The following is a 20,308-nucleotide window of genomic DNA, read 5'->3' on the forward strand; positions in this document are numbered from 1 at the left end:
CCAATTAATTGAACGAGAAAGGGATTTTACGTTAAGTACAAAAACTGGATTTTGTACTCACTGTAAAATGCTTATCTCGTAGGATGCATTGGGTGACACAGCACCATCGGTATATGCCCAGCTGCCACTGGGAGGCTGACACTAGAAGTAAAAAGTGTTGGCTCCTCCTACCTGGGCTATACCCACTGCAGATGCAGGAGCAAACCAGTAGGTAGAAAAGCAGTAGGAGCACAAGAAAAAACTGTAAGCCAACAAGTCCTAAACCAGACAGGACCAACAGAAAACTTAGCCAAAAGGGGTGGGATCTGTGTCCCCCAATGCATCCTACAACAAAAGGATTTTACAGGGAGTACAAAAATCCAGTTCTCTCTTGAATGCATTGGGGGACAGCACCATGGGACGTCCTAAAGCAGTCCACAAGGGAGGGCAGCAATAAAACAGCGATGCAACGCAACTAACTCACGGTTGCTTGCAGAACCCTGCGACCCAAACTGCATCAGCAGAAGCAAAGGAGTGGATGTGATAACATTTTTAAAACTTATGGACAGAGCCTTGCAGACCTGGGAAGCTGAGGCCACTGCGTCTCAGAGCCACTACCTTGTCCTGGGGAAGGAACACTTAACAGAGGCGAGTGTCTAAGGTCATGCCCAAGAAATCCATTCGCTGGCGGGGAACCAGGGAGGACTTGGGGAAGTTGACCAACCACCCGAACTGAGACAGGACATACAGGGTGATACGGAGGCTGGCCAGGTTGTCCTCCAAAGACGGAGCCTTCACCAACAGGTCGTCCAGGTAGGGAATTTTTGGACCTCGAAGTCGCCAAGTGAGGGAGATGGCGGTTCTGGGGGAGGAGGGAGCTTTTTCCTCACTTGGCTTCTGAAATAAGCTCCACCAGGCGTTTCAGAAACAGCTTTTCGCCCTGAAAGAGGAGAGAGATTAGAGCCTTTTTTGAAGCTACATCTGCCGCCCATGAACGGAGCCAGACCGTACAGCTGATGGCCACAGAGTTAGCAGTCGCCCTGCTAGATCGGCGAGCCGATTCCAGGGAGACATCAAATAGGAACCGGGAATCTTTGAGAAGCTGAGAGGCAAGAATGGAAACCTTACTTGGAGCATAGTACGGCAGCAAACGGATGAGCTGCTTTGCCCAGACCACGCAGGCTTTGGCAACCCAGGAGGAGTTAAAAGCGGGCTGAACGGCGGAGCCTGCCGCTACAAAAACAGCCTTAGCCAAGGAATCAATCTTCTTGTCAGCGGGATCCAACAAGGAAGCCGCATCGGCCAAGGGAAGGGTGGTGGCCTTGGCCAAACAGGCCACCTGAGGATCAACCAGAGGTGGGACTGACCAGAGGTTCACGGATTCTGCACTGAATGTAAACAGAGCGTCCGAACCTTTAGACATCTGCAGGCGCTTATCAGGCTGACTCCATTCTTTGGCAGGGAGTGCGTCAAGGTTAGGAAAAACCAACACGGAACGCCTGGAACGGCGGAAGGACACAGGGTCCCGAGAAGAGGAGGGAGTACCCTCCTGCACATTAAGGGAGTCTTTAACCGCCTTAATGAGGTCCTGCATCGCCGCAGATAAAGTAGAACTCTGCTCCGATACAGAATCGGAGTCAAAGGTGTCGCCAGGAGCGGCAGAAGACGAGACTTCGCTTGTCTCAGACTTATCCAAAGGAGTGACCCGAGGACGCTGTGGAGCGGGATGCGGCTGAGATCACTCGAGGTCTTTTACGGGACCTAGTGTCAGAGCGAGAGTGAGCCCCTTCAGCAACATGGTCCCTGTGAGGGGCAGAGACTGCCGCAATTTGAGCAGGCAAGCGGTCCAGCGACTGCACCATGGACCGGGACAGGCTGGCAAGGTCGCCTATGGCCTGGGACAGTGAGGCGACCTAATCAGGAGGAACCGCTACCGCGGGGGGGGGGGGGGGGGGGGGGGGAGCAGGGAGTCGGAAGGCGGCATGGGAGCAACGCACTGCTCGCAGAGCAAGTTAGGTTGCAGGGGAAAAGCTTTACTGCACTTAAGAGCAAGCATAGAAAGTAGGTACCCCAATAGGCACCCGGGCTTTAGGGTCCGTACTAGCAGAGGACATGATGGCAAAGAGAAAAGAATTGTACCAGGCCCAGGTATTGTGCCCCATGATGCAGAAGAAGCAGCGAAGAAGATGCAGGAACAGTCAGAATGGCAATCGCAAAATGGAGATTCTTCTCCCCCCAGAGCTCAGCTTAAAGAGACTGCCCCTAGAAGAAAAAAAAAAAAAAACAGCGCCTAGGAGCGATAGGAGCAGGCAAAGAGGTCCCTCCCAGAGTGAGGAGGAGTCAAGCCGAAGCCCAGGAAGAAGAGGGGCGGAGCCAGGTCACAGCCTAGCGGGCCAAAAAGCCGGGGGCTAAAGTAGAAAAAACAGCCGGACCGGACCCTCGGCGACCGCACAAGTAAGTGGGGGGAGGGAGGGAGGGAGGGAGGGAGAGAAGAGCTTCTCCCTCAGACTCAGAAAAGAGGGCCCACCAGGGAAGAAATAAGCTCTGGGATAGAGGATGTCCTTCAGAACAAATACCCTCTGCCCCCCTGCAGAGCCTATAGCGCCCCTGAGAAGCGGCCCCCATGAAGGATGGCTCCCTAGGATGAGAAGCAGACGCCCTGGCCAAGGAACCAGAAGATCAGTGGTCCAGATTGGGGAGAGGGGAGAACCAGTACTTACCCTCTGACGTCCTCAGGCGCAGCAGGGTCACCCCATCAGCAGACTCGACACGGCGCCCGTGGGAATGCTGGCAATCCACTGCGGCGGCAGTAATGGGGACCGGGTGACCAGCGGTACTGAAGTACGCACCCGCTGAGGGTGCAACTAAAGTGGAAGCCCACGATGGAGCACTCCCTGCAGCAGGAGATAACCTGCATAAAGAGAAAAAGAAAAAAAAAAAAAAAAAAAAAAAGCAGCAAGAACTACAGAGAAGCAGGTGGTGTCTGCCTCCTAAAGACACTAGAAAAAAGACCGCAATTTGTAGGTAGCGCTCCAGCGACTCCGCCAGGGATTGGGCAAGTCAGGCAATGTTCCCATGGTTCGACAGGGAGGGAGCCCATTCAGGGGGGACCTACACAAAAGGGTGGGAGAGGGGGGACAAGGCGACCACATGGAAACCTCCATAGACAACGGACACACGTGAAATACGTGGCGATCCGATAGGGAGGCTGAGAGAGGAGGCCCTCATAGAGGAGCAGGGCTGTCCCATCTGTCCCTGGATGCCACATTCCCAAGAGGGATGGGGGGGGGGGGCCTTCAGGGAAATTCAGCCAGAGGCTGCCTACCAGACCCCAGGAGAAGTGCAGCGCACCCCAAGCAGGAGAGCAGAAGATGGTAACCCTGGGATAGCAGGAGCCGGCAGCCGGAGGAAGAACGGAGAGCAGGGAACCTGGAGCTGGATTGGCAGGCAGGAGAGGCCCCTCCCAGGCTCCCCCCCACTGAGGGGAGGTGAGGGAGCAAGCCCAGGAAGTCAGAAAGCGGGCGGGGAGTTGCAGCCTAGTAGGCCCGAAAAGCCGAGGCCTAAATTAGTGGAGCGCGGCCGAAGACGAACGGGGGCCAGGCTCCAGAGCTGCCGCGACGAACGGGGGCCAGGCGGGGGAGAGATCTGGAGAAGCGACCCCCAGAGAGGAAAAACTGAAGGCCATGGATGGGGCCAGGATACAGCTGAGAGAAGTAGGTAATCCGGGAAGGAAGGAGAGGGGGGGGGGGGGGCGCGCCTAGGCCCGGAGAGGAGGGTGGGAGACCCTAATCTAACATACTCACCCTCAGACGTCTTCAGGCGCAGCAGTAACCACCCCCTCGGCGGACTCAACACGGGAACCGTGGAACTGCCGGAATTCCACTGCGGAAGCAGATTTGGGGACTGGGTGGCTGCCAGGTACCGGAGTACGCGCCCGCAGGGGGGCAACTAAAGTGGAACACGATGGAGCCACCCCTGCAGAGAAGAAAAATAATAAATAAAATAAAAAAGTAGCAGGATGACCTGCACAAAAAGCAGGTCAGGTCTGCCTCCTACGGACACTGGAGCAAGACTGATCTGCCTAGTGTCTGTGGAGAGGGTATAGCCCAACAGGGAGGAGCCAACACTTTTTTATATCTAGTGTCGCCTCCTAGTGGTAGTTGGACATATACCCATGGTGCTGTGTCCCCCAATGCCATAAACGAGAAAAACTAACTTGTCACAGACCAAAAACATGGCCTGTTTGTGGCCAACCGCCTGTAAATCGAGCCTCCTTCCACAGCAAGGCATGTGGGCAAATAGAAACACCCTATCAGAAGGTGGAAACCCCATCCTGCTAGAGAAAGCAGCCAACCCCTGGTGGAGGAGGGGGTCCTAGGCCAGGAGAAGCGAACGTAAAGAACCGCTTCCCATAAAAAAAAAAAAAGAAGCTAGGATCGAGCCTCAGAAAAACTAACAAAATATCGCTGTGAAATGCAAGACCAGAGATATCTCTCGCCCCATGAAGTCTCAGGGAAAAAGGAAACAGTAGCAGGCCCTGGTAATACAAGTCAGAAATATTGGAGTAGAAGGGAGGGGACTCCAAACAGCCTAAGGCTGGGTTCAGACCTGAGCGTTTTACAGCGCGTTCCTACACGCTGTAAAACGCTCAACAGGCAAGAACCAATGATTCCCTATGGGAATGGTTCTCACCTGAGCGTTTTACAGCGCGTACGATCGCGCTGTAAAACGCCCGACGCCCCAAGAAGTACATTAGCTTCTTTGGGGCGTCTTGTCGCGCGTTCCCGTACATAGACTTCAGCGGGAACGCGCGACAATGGGCGTTCGCTTGTCTCTGTATCGCGCATACAGAGCGCTCCATCGCGAACACTCAGGTCTGAACCCAGTGTTAGGAGGAACAGTTCTCAAAATGAGGGAAAGCTCCATTCCGAAAGTGACCAATATGATCCAAATTGAAAACCGTAGCATTAAACTCCCAGATACCAGGTACTTGACCTGGGGAGAACAGCAGCCATGGTTAACCAGCCATCCCAAGTGTAGTGGCTAGCATACTGTATAACTGCTCTGGAATGGGAAAGTACAGCAGCCTGAATCTTGTAAAAGTAAGGCCAGATATCCATGTGTCAGTAGAGGATGCAGAATTCGCCAGGGGAAGCCAGGAGAGACTACACTGACATGTAGAAACCAGCTACCAGCAGAGCACAATGAAACACCCAAGGAAGGGGAAAGAAACTGACAGGTGCAGAAAATGGCAAGGCACTACTGTCATGTAGCACCACTAATCCACGAATCTAAGGGTGTACAAGAACACCCGGACCATGGAAGAGCTACGGGACCATATCCGATACCAGGGCAAGCAGTGGAAAATCCCACCCACCAAGTAGGTGTGTGGCGCTCACTAGTCCTGTCACAGCCATAACAGCGAGGACGTCTAGCGATGACCGGAAAACTGCAGTAGCAGCTGGTGCTCACAATGCTTTGCATCCCTGCAGGATAGATCATTCAGTGGAGATCCAGGAACTGTTAGGGATGGACTGCGTAACTCTGAGAACAAAGCAGTAAAAACAACGCAAGTACTCCATCATGAAATGGGGTAACGCTACTGTGCGGAATATAGTCGCAGTTGAAAATCTAGCACAACAGCCAACAACATGCGCACGCGAGGGGAGTGTGGTTGTCTGGTGCAAGCAATAAAGTAAAAATCATGCCTAGTACAGGGGCAATGAGAAGACTTCGGATCTGACACCTGGTGCAGTACCTCGAAGAGGCCAGCCATGTACTGGATCTAAGAATTGCAACTCTACTCCGCCCAATAAGGGGGGAGAACATATGGTTGCCACCCTCAGACCTGTCCTGGGGGTGACCAGAAGATGGGAAGGAGGAACGGGAGTTAGTTGTGACAACCCGAGGTAGTCTGCGAGACCTGGTGTCCAAATGTGAGCGTGCCGTCTGTGGACAAGTCCCTGGGAGGGGCAGAGGCGACCGCAATTTGGGCAGGCAAGTGGTCCAGCGACTCCACCATGGATTGGGAGAGTCTGACAAGGTTCCCTATGGCTTGGGACAGGGAAGAGACCAATTCGGGAGGGACTGACACAGAAGGGGTGGTCAGAGAGACATGAAGGGCCTGGGAGCAAGGTACTGCACACAAACAGGGAAGGCTGACCCCATGGCAACTTTTTATCGCAACGTGCGCATGTAATACGTGGCGACCAGGAGCGGGAGCTGGGAATGATAGTGCTCTCTGGAGGCTGCTAGGGAGAAGCGGCCTAGGCGAGAAAGAAGGCCGGAAAAGGTGCGCCGTTGGTGGACCGGAACCACGGGAGACCTGGGGCCCTCTGGAATGAAAAATAAAAAATAAAAAACACGGGTGAGAGGGGCTCCTGAGGAGGAGCGATGCTCAGGAAGGGTAAAAACAGGGCAAGAGGAGCACAAGGGGCCCGAGGACAGGCCGGGGAAGATGCGGCCTAGTCCCGGCAGGAGCCGGGAACTAAAGTAGAGGGAAAGGCCGCGAGAGGCATGGGTGGCTAGGGAGGAGAAGGATACCCAAAAGGGGGGGGGGGGGGGGGGGGGAGGAAAAGGCAAAGGAGGGACCTAGCCAGGCCCCACAAATAAAATGAATCCCATCCCTTGGCCAGAAAGGGGGGGGAAGGGGGGGGGGGTGGTTTAACCCAGGGGGACCTCTCGGGGCAGGGACGCAGGGGAGAATACTTACCGTCTGGCGTCTTCAAGAGCCGCAGGGTCACCCCTTCGGCAAACTCAACACTTACGTGGGAATGCCGGCATGTCACTGCAGATGCAGTAATGGGGGACTGGGTGACCGGCGTAGGTACATCAAGTACGCGCCCGCAGAGGGTGCAACTAAAGTGGTAATCCACGATGGAGTCCCATTCTGCAGCAGGCAGACCTGCAGAAAAAAAAAAAATATATAAAAAAATTAATAAAATCTAGTGTCGCCTCCTAGTGGTAGCTGGGCACATACCCATGGTGCTGTGTCCCCCAATGACATTAACAAGAAGGGATATTTAAAAAAAAAACACCCCACACACACACAACTCATTAACACTGCTTTACAAGTGCCAACTTTTGATGCATTTTTCACAATTTCTTGTTAAGTCTTAAAACTGTATGTGAAAATGCAAGTGTAGTATTGTAGCCTCATTTTTCCCCATCTTGGTGGACAAAGACAATTCTAGTACAAAAAAAAGATCCAATACAAAGTCTTAAATAATTTTCTTGAGTGCACCCTCAATGTATAAGAATTTCTCAGTGGGTGGAATGCATCAATGTTATTTACAATCACATTAACACCACCCAGCCCAGAGACATTTATATAAGTGGACAACCAAGCAAAAATAAGGGCGGCTTTAAAGAGAGCCTGAGGAGTTTATTCTAGCAACGAGGTTGGAACTCAGCTAACAAACTCTAAATGAAGAAAAGGTCACGGATCAACATGATAAAGCTAGATAAATGAATTATAAGGTACCCAGATTAAGACAAAAGACACTCACCTCGTCTGGCTCATTGAAAATACAAAAAGGGCCCTCATAGTCCGGTTTTGGGGTGAACTCAAAATCTTCAATGTCTTCAGAGACAATCTCCCGATTTGTGATCAGATAGCCCTAAAATAAAAGTAATAGTGATTTATGGTACAGTTACAAGGTAAAAACACTTGTTGGACCTAAGAAAAATAATTATATTCACCTGCTACCCAGCTATCTCTGGAACTTCCATAGAAATGAATTGAGTGGCTGCCACGAATGCCCGACCGGCCGCTCTGTTCATTTCACGGAGGCTCCACAGGGTATGGGACCCCTGTTCTCATGATTGGTGAGGGTTCCACCACCAATCTAATAGTTTTCCACCATCCTGTGGATTTGGGAACAACTTAATATAACCAGTTGCCATACATATTAGCTGACTGAGCGTTCAGCTGAAAGCCATCTATTGCTGAAGTATTAGGACAAAAGCACCATATCAACACATTCTAATGCTAGAGTTAGACAGCCCCATGGAGCAGGCAATTATTGGGAAGGAAGCATGCTACTCTGTGGAGGTGAGAGCTGCATTCACATGTAGCAATCACCTCCACTGTATGGGGATGAGCAATGGCTACTGCAATCTCTCGTCTTCATACAGTCATTGTTTCTGGGCAGCAGAGTGCTATTTAGACAGCACTATCTGATCTAAACAATGACTAAGGTGTCCACATGAAGGACTGTTCATCGGGTGATCTGCGGCACCTTTACAAGGGCAGTGTAAGGCCTCTTTCAAACGGGTGTCATGTTTTTTGCCCAGATAAGTTGCGAGTGAATTGTAATGCGTTTTGCACGCGCGTGAGAAAAATCTGCATGTTTGGTACCCAGACCCAAACATCTTCACTGAAGTTCGGGTTAGGTATTCTGTAGATTGTTACAAGGATACATACATACATGCATACATACAAGGATGCATGGATACAAGGATGCATGGATACAAGGATGCATGGATACAAGGATGCATGGATACAAGGATGCATGGATACAAGGATGCATGGATACAAGGATGCATGGATACAAGGATACATACATACATACATACAAGGATACATACATAGATACATACATACAAGGATACATACATAGATACATACATACATAGATACAAGGATACATACATACATACAAGGATACATACAAGGATACATACATACAAGGATACATACATACATACAAGGATACATACAAGGATACATACATACATACAAGGATACATACAAGGATACATACATACATACATACAAGGATACATACAAGGATACATACATACATACAAGGATACATACATACAAGGATACATACATACAAGGATACATACATACATACAAGGATACATACATACAAGGATACATACATACAAGGATACATACATACAAGGATACATACATACAAGGATACATACATACAAGGATACATACATACAAGGATACATACATACAAGGATACATACATACAAGGATACATACATACAAGGATACATACATACAAGGATACATACATACAAGGATACATACATACATACATACATACAAGGATACATACATACATACATAGTCTGCTTGATCCCGCAGCCGACATCTCTTCTGTCTTCAGGACCTGGGTAAAGGACCTGTGATGACGTCACTGTGCTCATCACATGATCCATCACCATGGTCATGTGATCGCCACAAGTCCTTTACCCAGGTCCTGAAGAAAGACAGAAGAGATGCCGGCTGCGCGATCAAGTGGATTAAAGGGACACTGACAGGCCCAACAAGCATATTTAGGCATCTATATGACAGTACAGTTTTTTTTAGGGGTATTAAAATCATCTAAGTATCCCCCCTGTCCACATTCTAAATACAGTAAACTGAAGTTTTATAACTTGCTTGAACCGTCTTCAATCTGCCCAAGGGGCGGCGTTTCACCTCCACTTGCAGAGGCGTGCGGATCCGTCCAGACTTACAATGTAAGTCAATGGGAACGGATCCGCTTGAAGATGACACCATATGGCTCAATCTTCAAGCGGATCCGTCCCCCATTGACTTTACATTGAAAGTCTGAACGGATCCGCTCAGGCTACTTTCACACTTAGAAATTTTTCTAAGTTATTAATGCAGACGGATCCGTACTGAATGGAGCCTCCGTCTGCATTAATATGATCGGATCCGTTCAGAACGGATCCGATCAAGCGCAAGTGTGAAAGTAGCCTGAAAGAGGCCTAAGTCCAGCTTGAGTGACCAATGTAGAATTTCTAATGAATACAAGCATGCTATCTTCTCTCTGCTAATACTTTAAGCAATTCTAGCTTCAACCCAAGTGTGACTAGTGTTGCAATATATGATTATTGGGGGTGGGAACTCCCACTCTAAAGGTCTGGAATTTCAGAACAATGCCCAGAGGGAGTTGGAATTGGGATTTAGCACAAAAAAGACTTGCCTGTCCATCAATCATGTAGGAAATCATCATAATCTGGTCAGTTTCAGCATCTGGAAACTTCAGTGGCAGCTTTGTAGTTTCAATGTCAAAAGCTAAAACCACTGGATCCTAAACAGATATAAAAGAAATTAAGGCTTTCTGGAAGGGACATTTTATAAAGACCCCATCATTTGAATTATGATGCATGGAATCCATGTGTAAGAACAATGCTAGCAGTCAAACACTTACTGGTCTTTCCACAAGGTCATCTCTTCTTATGATTTCTGGGGGTGAAGCGATTCCGCGATATCTAATGTTATACCAGTGAGCCTGATGGCAGAAAAAGCAGCTATTATAAAGTGTTCATGTCCAAAACATAAATTAGGATTCCATTCTTAAAAAGGTATAAAGCAAGGCTGGCCACTTAGGTGACAGCTAATATAGCAAAGTGTATGATCGAAACCATTTACAAATGCAATTTATTATTTGCCAAATATCACAAAATTGCTTTAAAAAGCAAATGTCCTTAATTATGGACCATGACAAAGCTGGTGGTATACAGTCCAAGTTTTGCCATGGGGCCTTTTAATGAGACATTAAATGGACTGGTGACAATATTACACTTACCACGTGTATTTTAAGATCAATAGAAAGCCGCACGTGGTAGGGGACATCATATTCTCTCATATCAATTATGTTCTCCATCTGATCAGATATCTTTTTAGAGGGCCCATCCTCCTCAGGAGCAAAGCTGTTCCCAGTCAAAGCACTGCAAAAATGTAATACATTAGGTGAAAAGACCAAATCTACCTAAGGCTAGGTTAACTTCTCCGTTGTGTACGCCGGTAGTCTGTTCCGTCACAGGAAAAGACTACCGGAGTACACCATTTTCGGTATAACCAGATGCCGCCAGATCTCCATTCCCTATAAACATCCAGATCTTCCTGCACAATATCAGTTGTATTTAATTCACCAGATTCCAGATTAATAGTTCTGAATGTTCCCAAGCCAAAAGCCAATGTAATTTATCATGTAGACAAAGCGAATACTAGGCACTTACTAATGTATTCCGATTGTCCATATTGCCTCTTTTGCTGGCTTGATTCATTTTTACATCACATTCTACACTGCTCCTTTCCAGGGGTTATGGCCACCGCAGCAGCAGCTGCTGCTCATGCGTGCTCCCATATTCTAGGCCACCAGAGACTGGTGCTTTTTCTTATGGTGTGCAAGCACGACCACTGGTCAATTGCAGGATGGTCGTAACCACTGGATAAGAGCAGTGTATAATGCAATGGAAAAATGAATCAAGCCAGTAAAGGAAGCAATATGGAGAATCACAATACATCAGTAAGTGCCTTGTGTATTGACTTTCTCTACATGATAAATGCCATTTACTGAAGTGAAACAACCCCTTTAGGCCCCTTTCACACGGGCGAGTTTTCCGTGCGGGTGCGATCCGTGCGGCGAACGTATGGCACCCGCACTAAATCCTGACCCATTCATTTCTATGGGGCTGTGCACATGAGCGTTGTTTTTAACGCATCACTTGTGCGTTCAGTTGAAATCGCAGCATGCTCTATATTGTCCGATTTCGACGTGACGCAGGCCCCATAGAAATGAATGGGGTGTGTGAAAATCGGATGGCATCTGCAAGCAAGTACGGATGCCGTGCGATTTGCACGCACGGTTGCTAGGAGACGATCGGGATGGAGACCAGATCATTATTATTTTCCCTTATAACATGGTTATAAGGGAAAATAATAGCATTCTGAATACAGAATGCATAGTAAACCAGCGCTAGAGGGGTTTAAAAAAAAAAAAAAAAAATTTAACTCACCTTAGTCCACTTGATCGCGAAGCTGGCATCTCCTTGTGTCTCCTCTGCACTGAGCGGCTGAACAGGACCTGGGGTGAGCTGCTCCATTAAATATCGGTTAAGGACCTTCGATGACGTCACTCCGGTCATCACATGGTCTTTTACCATGGTGAATCACCATGGTAAAAGATCATGTGACATACCATGTGATGACCGGAGTGACGTCATCGAAGGTCCTTAACCTGTATTTAATGGAGCAACTCACCCCAGGTCCTGTTCAGCCGCTCAGCGCAGAGGAGACACAAGGAGATGCCGGGCTTCGCGATCAAGTGGACTAAGGTGAGTTAAAAAAAAAAAAAAAAAAAAATGTAACCCCTCTAGCGCTGGTTTACTATGCATTCTGTATTCAGAATGCTATTATTTTCCCTTATAACCATGTTATAAGGGAAAATAATACAATCTTCAGAACATCAATCCCAAGCCCGAACTTCTATGAAGAAGTTCGGGTTTGGGTACCAAACATGCGCGATTTTTCTCACGCGAGTGCAACGCATGACAATGTTTTGCACTCGCGCGGGAAAATCGCGCATTTTCCCGCAACGCACCCGGCTCTTATCCGGGCAAAAAAACTGACGCCCGTGTGTGAAAGAGGCCTTAATGTTACACCAAATTACCCCCACAGTTATATCAAATGAAGTATGTGTGTGTGTGTACTCTGCAGACCGTAACCCTGGACTGGCTTACATATCAGTTTGGAATACTAGATGCCAATACCTAGAAAGCATAGCAGTGTACGTATCGCTGGCATTGTCCCGCTCTTTGTTCTTCCGCACAGCTGGGGAGATCTCTTTCCTAACTTTAATAAGATCATCCACAGAATGAAAAGATAATTTGATATAGTTTCGTTTTAGTCCCACCAGATGGTTTGGCTGCAAAATTAAAATGGGAAATCAAGATGTAAAATCCAACCACTTCAACAGGCAGCATTGGTACGGGAGAGGTAGGGGATCCATGAGGGAATTGTTGTTTATGTAAGGGCTCTTTCACACTTGCGTTGTCCGGATCCGTCGTGTACTCCATTTGCCGGAATTACACGCCGGATCCGGAAAAACGCAAGTGAACTGAAAGCATTTGAAGATGGATCTGTCTTCAAAATGCGTTCAGTGTTACTATGGCAGCCAGGACGCTATTAAAGTCCTGGTTGCCATAGTAGTAGTGGGGAGAGGGGGAGCGGTATACTTACAGTCCGTGCAGCTCCCGAGGCGCTCCAGAATGACGTCAGAGCGCCCCATGCGCATGGATGACATGCCATGCGATCACGTGATCCATGCGCCTGGGGCGCCCTGACGTCACTCTGAAACGCCCCGGGAGCCGCACGGACGGTAAATATACTGCTCCCCCACTCCCCACTACACTTTACCATGACTTTAGCGTCCCGGCAGCCATGGTAACCATTCAGAAAAAGCTAAACGTCGGATCCGGCAATGCGCCGAAACGACGTTTAGCTTAAGGCCGGAACCGGATTAATGCCTTTCAATGGGCATTAATTCTGGATCCGGCCTTGCGGCAAGTGTTCAGGATGTTTGGCCGGAGCAAAAAGCGCAGCATGCTGCGGTATTTTCTCTGGCCAAAATACGTTCCGGTCCTGAACTGAAGACATCCTGATGCATCCTGAACGGATTTCTCTCCATTCAGAATGCATTAGGATAAAACTGATCAGGATTCTTCCGGCATAGAGCCCCGACGACAGAACTCTATGCCGGAAGAAAAGAACGCAAGTGTGAAAGAGCCCTTAGAACAGCACCCTAAGCAGTGTCTATCAACATCATATACAGTATATCAAATTGAGACCTTTTGCTTAAAATCTGACCAAAGCAGAGCCTTAAGCACACCTGCTAAAAATATAATCATATGTTCATAAGTGCCATTTACACTTATGTCAACATTTTTTATTTATTGTTTTACATTTGTCTGTGTTAAATAACATGCCCCCAAAAGGATATTAAAATAATTGTGTTCCTCAGCAGTCTTGTGTGTTGTTTAATTGTGCAGTATAAATTGGTGGGTACAAGGCACGGCTGATCAGGGTCTGCTGAAACCCTTGAAGCTCTCCTATGCCAGAGACACCCAATCACCAGATGCAATAGAGGAAGTGACATAGGAGCTCCTCTATTCACTGCATAGCACTCAGTGGGCAGAAAGGAACCAATCTCTGAGGAGAAGGTAGAAGTAGTAAGGGCTCTTTCATACGAGCGGACCCCGTGCGTGGAATCCACTGCGTGAAAGAGTGCCAAGCCCCGTTCCGAAGGGCAGAGACACGGAGAGTTAACATGATTGATAATGCTCTTTGCCTCCCTGTGACCTTTTTACTACAAAATCACAGTGACAACTTTATCTCACTGTGATTTTGTATTAAAAAGATCACAGAGAGGTACGGAGCATTATTAATCATGTTAATGCTCAGTGCCTCTGCTGTCCAGAACGGGGCTTGGCTCTCTTTCATGCAGCGGATTACCTGCACCGCATCTGCTTGTGTGAAAGAGCCCTAATAGACCACACTTCTGTCTTTTCCACTGGGACACCAATCATCACTAACAGCTGGGGACCCAACCTGCTGGAGGTCAGAAACACAGCTAAATACACAGGCAGACAATCAGCTGCGTTTCTGTCCAGGAGAGCGGGGGCTGCAAACCATGGCTCTGCGGGCCGTGCACCCCTTTAAGAGAGAATGCCAGAAGCAGTTTTAAACCTCTTATCTTCTCATCAGGGTCTGCCAGGGGCCTGGCTTTTTCCTTCAAGATTGGAGGAGCACGTTCGTTTCTGCAGTAACACCAAAAGATGTAGCTGCAAGATTGAGTACATGCTGTGCAATGTAAAGGTGCTTTCACATCAAAAATATTTATTTCAGTTCTTTTCAGTTATAGGAGCAGAAAAATGAGAATATGGAAGTGCCAGATTCGGCACATAACTGACAGGAATGGAGTCTAACAGATCCCATTGACTGTCACTGTGATTCTGTAGAACTACAGTCAAGGGATAATTTAGACATATCCAGTATAATTAGCCATATTTGTAGCACAGGAAGTATGTAAAAGAAGAGTGTTCCAGGATCTCTTCAGTGTTGCTGCCAATGTGAGTAAAGCTGGTCATGCACAATACCCCCAACAAACTAATGTCTATGAAGGCAGCATGACTCTCCAAACAAACTGCATTTTCACGCTAAGTTTTTAAATTACTGACCAAATCCAGATCTTCCTTGGGTACAGTTTCCAACTTTGCTATCTTTCCTTGGAACTTTTTGGAAAGAAAAGAGGAGACTTCCCTCTCACATCCCTGGAAGAATATCAAAAGAAGGTCAGTCTAACATGACGGGAATACAGAAGCAGATGGACAATGTGGGAGGAAGAACAGAAGAGAAACTGGACTTACCTTTTTGGTGGCCACATAGAAATACGGCTTATATGGTAGAGCAACCTGCAGAAAAGTAAAAATGATTGGGGATGCCAAAGCTTAATTGATAGGGAGGGGAAAAGTTTACACATTGATGCAATTTATTTAAGACATTTTCCCAAAAATGCCCCCAAAAAGCCCTTATGTGTTACAGGACATTGAAAGCTCTAATTAAAATAAGTGTCGGCTATCCAGTGGTCCCATAGAAAATGAATTGCGTGGTAGTGCACATGTTAGACCTGCCATGCCATCAGATCAGAGGACTATACTCCCGTTCTTGGGATCAGTGAAGGTCCCAGTGGTTAGACCTCCACCAATTAGTCAGCCGTATTTGAAATTTTCACCCAATGGTCAGACAGATTTTTCTTTGAAAGAACGTTTTCAGAAAGATCTTTCATCCCTCGCTCGGTTTCATTGAACGTGTACAGCCAGTCTGAACAAGTGCAATGGTCAATATGTACTCGTGAGTATGGCCATGTCTGTGAAATGATCGTGCAGATGTTTGTTCAACCATCAACCAACGTCTATCTAATTTGTATGAATGCCTTAAACCTTCACATAACACAGAAAACACATGTTAATTCTTTTATCCTGCAAAGTGCATCTAGACTCCTAGAGGAAGGCAAAAGCCCTCATGAGGTACAAGGCAATTTTCCTAATCTGAAAATTTAGGATTCAGGATAAACTCCTGGGTCACTAACATTTCCGTATACAACCAGTTGTATATGAAAGGGCTAGCTAAAGGGGGTTAAGGATGAGCACTGAACCAGGCCTCACGCTTAAGGGGCCAACAGACCCTTTATCACATTATTTTAAAGGAAATGTGTCACCTATCATTCTTTTCTGCTAGTTAACACGATAGTGACGTATATCCTTTTTATTTTCCAATTGTACATTTATTTCCAGAGCATGAATATGGGGGCTGCCATCTTGCCTGTGCTTTATAGCACCCATAGGGACCATAGACCAATGGTCTGAAGGGGACCTCATTACCTTCGAGCCATGATCTGTGCAGAGGTCAGAAGAGAGTAGATAAAATGTGGCATTAGCTGTTGTGAATGGTGAATCCTGTGTTATCTGTCATTCTAATCCTGCATGTGATAACAGGACTGCTGAAAAGTGATCTCTACAGACCTGGAAGTGATGACTATTAGGCTACAGCCACACATTGCAGATTGTGTATTATTATTTTATATATATTTATATTTTAGCAGATTCTAGGGTGCACGGGAACCAACCGTGCAGGCACTACTTTTTTTTGCAGTGCGGAGGCATGGACAGAAAACCAGGGAAGCACTTTGTAGTGCTTCCTTTTCGCACCTTCCGATTGCGGACCAATTAAAGGGAAAGGGTCAAACGGCCAGTGCCCATATATTGTGGACTGACCGGTCGACCACGGTTGTGTGCATCAGCCTTGAGAGTAAAAGCAAAGTGTGTATTAGACAAGGTAAGCCTCTTTAGGCCTGTGGTAAAACTGCAGGATTTCATTTTTTATTTTATTTTTTGTATAGGTGGTAACATTTTATTAAAATTTTTATTTTATTTTATTTAAAATTTTAAATATCAATGTTTCTTTTAAAATATGTTTAAAATACAAAAAAACAAAATTTGAATAGGTCATTTTCTTATGATGCATTCCTTACAATAAAAAATTATAACATTGTGGAGGTGCCCGATACATATTCTGCATTGGGGACCAGGAATGTCAAGTAACTATATGGTTCCCCATTTTTTCAGGATCCCCTTATAATGAAAAGCTCAGTCTACAACACTTTTCAATACAGTAAAGAATAAATAAAACAAAGCCATATATCTGGATAAGTAAAGATTCCAGTGTGTCAACTTATGTGTTGGGAAGTGCTTCCAGTGTATACACCAAAATTATGTCACAAGCAATGTAAAGTGATGGTAGAGGGAATATGCGTCTCACATCACATGGATCACCCCTTCATCTAACCCTACCTGTCTGTGGATCTGCTGTACTGTACTCACATAATGCTATGGGTACAGGACAGTAGACCTGCAGTCAGGCAAACACTCACAGCAACATAAATGACGATGATGAATTGATCTCAGGTCAGAAGGGCTGCGGTGGGTCCTGGGGATGTGGCCATCACACAGGATGGCTCCAAGACTGTCTATGTAACTGAAATGCTTCAATTTACACTAAGAGGCTTGACTGCTCACCTTGAACCGACTCCCATCTTCTTGTATAAAGTAATAATCTACAGCACTGACAAGACGCTTGTCCTCATCAAGAATTTCAGTCTTAAAAAACAAAAACAGGATGGAACATTAATATCCATTGTAAATGGCTAAAAGGTGTTTTTCCCCAAAAGTTGTAATGTGGGGGTGAAGGGGTTGGAATGACAGGGGAAGAATTGGAGAGTATACGTTTTTTATTACTAGTTTAAAACAATTCCAACCCCCTTAAAGAGGACCTGTCACCACTACTGACATGTCTGTTTTAATACCGCCATAAATCCCCCATGTAATTCATGTATAACTTCTAGTAGAAATAATAAAGGCACGGCACAACATACAGACATAAGTCATCATATGGGGGATGCATGTAGCTATTAAAACAGGCAGGTCAGGAGTGGTGACTGGTCCTCTTTAAAAGGGAACCTGTGACAGTGACATTTCAATGTAATCTGCAGGCAGAAGATCTCTCTCTCTCTCATTATATATAGAAAAACACTGTGGTGTAAGTGGCTCACCAGTCGTCCTAATGGGTAGGTGCACTCCCCTTAGCACTCCAGGGCTGTGGCAAGGTAAAATTGAATGTATAACTGGCTGGGGGGCACTCTATATTTGGCGACACGTGAGTTGGTTGGAGAATTGTTTTATCTGAATAAACCATAGACAGCAAGTAATATACAATTAAAACAATGAGACAAAAAAACTGAATCAGCACCAGGCTGAAATCCACGGTTGAGTATAACTTTTACCAGTCTGAATGGAGGCAATATAGCAGCAGTATTCTCTATAAAGTATTATATTATAGTAAGGTCCTCTATGTCCCGGTGGTCAGAATCACTCTGGCAGATGGAATATAGGTATAAGGACCCCAGGGTGATATGCAATGTGCGGGTCTCAAACTGTTATAGGATATACCAGCTCCGTGATCAGTTACACAATGACCGCCACATTCCAAATAAAGCCAGCCTTGCAGTGAGCGACACCATTAGTGTTATAGGATACAGCTTACCCCTCGAGGGCTCATCATATGTCCAGGTTTCCTCACTGGAAATGGGTACGGAGATCTGGGATCCAGCCGTTGACTTGACTTATAGATCTAGTCGGGTAACACCAGCTTTTTTCTTTTGCCTCCATTCAGACTACAATGGTACAATTCAAACTCAACCGTGGATTTCAGCCTGATGCTGATTCAGTTTTTATTTTATTTTTATGTCCCATTGTTTTTATTGTACATTACTTATTGTCTATTGTTGTATCTGAATAAACCATTCTCCAACTAACTCACGTGTCGCCAAATATAGAGTCCCCCCCCCACCCAGTTATACGTTCAGATTGATATATAGTTTTATGTGGAAAGACTCAGTATAACTTGAAATTTATACATTTATATCTCTGCTCATTCTGGGCTGTGAAGTCAGACGGTCCTATCAGTGAGTGACAGCCTTCTCCCTATGACTGTGTCTACAGAGACAACTGTCAGTCACTGATAGGACCGACTCCTGGACTTCAAAGCTCAGAAAGAGCAGGGATATAAATTACTATATTACAGTTGCATTTACCTATATGATACAAGACTTCTTTAGGCAGATTTGCATTGGTGTGAGATACCGCAGCTATTCTATATCAGAAAATATGGTTTGAAGAATTAAGAACAGGCCGCACTTACCGGATGCATGTTTAGCAGCCATCCCGTTTTCTCCCCGGGCTCCTTAATCCGCTCAAAGCCATACTGAGTATCAATCTTATCCGTCCACTGGCTGCGTTCCAGTCTCTTAGCAGCTGAATTTGCTGAAACATCATCTCTAAAAGCAAGATTCAAAGAAGAAAAAAAAAATTAAATTAAAAAAAAAAAAAAAAAAAAACACATCACAAAAGGGACAAAATGGATCAAAACGTGTTGAACATTATAAAACTATGAGATGGGGAAGAACCAATGTGGACCTGTGACAAGAATATCAGCGTGTTCACACCAGGATACACACTGTTTGAGAAGTATTTCCTGGACTGAACTCACTGCATCGCGAGTTATTACCGTCTCACCGAGGTCTACTGAACTAATCACAGCCTTAGGCGAGTACAGTTTAGTAGACCTGAGGTCAGATGGAATTCACAGCATCACATTTAGAGGAGCAGCGTTCAGTGCGGGAAATACTGCAGCCACACGGAGTGCTTTTCCTGCACTGCATACACTTGAATGAAACTGGCCAAAATGCTGCCAGGAGCCATGGATCTGTGCGGCTTATAAGTTTTGTCTGCTTGGTCTTCAGTAACGGGCACGCCATTTTAAAGTTGTTGTCTCACTTCAGCAAACAGCATTTATCCTGTAGAAAAAGTTAATACAAGACACTAATGTATTGTGATTGTCCATATTGTCTCCCTTACTGGCTGGATTTACCCCCGCCCCCCCCCCCCCAACCACATTATACACTGCTCGTTTCCAAGGTTACGACCACCCTGCAATCCAGCACCGGTGGTCATGCTTGCACACTACAGGAGAAAGAACCAGCCTATGTGCACTCTCACAGTCTCAGTCACCAGAGGCCGGTACTTTTTCCTATAGTGTGCAAGCACAACCACCGCTGATGGATTGCAGGGTGGTCGTAACCATGGAAACAAGAAACGTATAATGTGATCGAAAAAATGAATCCAGCCAGCAAAGGAAGCAATATAGGTAATGACAATTCATCAGTAAGTGCCTTGTATTCACTTTCTCTACATGATAAATGCCATTTACTGAAGTGAGACAACCCCTGTAAGAACAGCACAAGGATTAATAGAAGCAGACAGCGCTTCCTTCATTACTATGCCACCGGGACCTGAAGACTGGACACAGTGTGCAGGCAACTGCCCATTTTCATTTTATTCATATATTTCCAGGTAGAATAACAGAGGAAAAGCCCAATGTACAGTTTCAAGAAAACCATGA

The 20,308-nt window shown here is 46.4% G+C and overlaps 1 protein-coding gene across 1 annotated transcript in view; it reads right to left on the minus strand.

The window, feature by feature from the left end:
- POLE (DNA polymerase epsilon, catalytic subunit) overlaps window positions 1–20,308 on the minus strand; it is a 103,294-nt gene that overhangs the window by 81,052 nt on the left and 1,934 nt on the right. Inside the window, exons 2-10 of the mRNA XM_044275264.1 lie at window positions 19,049–19,184; window positions 17,368–17,448; window positions 15,160–15,204; window positions 14,971–15,063; window positions 12,505–12,659; window positions 10,539–10,680; window positions 10,161–10,241; window positions 9,933–10,040; window positions 7,488–7,598 (exon numbers count right to left, since the gene is read on the minus strand). Of these exons, the coding sequence (XP_044131199.1) occupies window positions 7,488–7,598; window positions 9,933–10,040; window positions 10,161–10,241; window positions 10,539–10,680; window positions 12,505–12,659; window positions 14,971–15,063; window positions 15,160–15,204; window positions 17,368–17,448; window positions 19,049–19,184 (952 nt within the window). The remainder of the gene's footprint in view (window positions 1–7,487; window positions 7,599–9,932; window positions 10,041–10,160; window positions 10,242–10,538; window positions 10,681–12,504; window positions 12,660–14,970; window positions 15,064–15,159; window positions 15,205–17,367; window positions 17,449–19,048; window positions 19,185–20,308) is intronic.

Source organism: Bufo gargarizans, chromosome 1 (genome assembly GCF_014858855.1).
Source record: "Bufo gargarizans isolate SCDJY-AF-19 chromosome 1, ASM1485885v1, whole genome shotgun sequence".
NCBI classification, from domain to species: domain Eukaryota; kingdom Metazoa; phylum Chordata; class Amphibia; order Anura; family Bufonidae; genus Bufo; species Bufo gargarizans.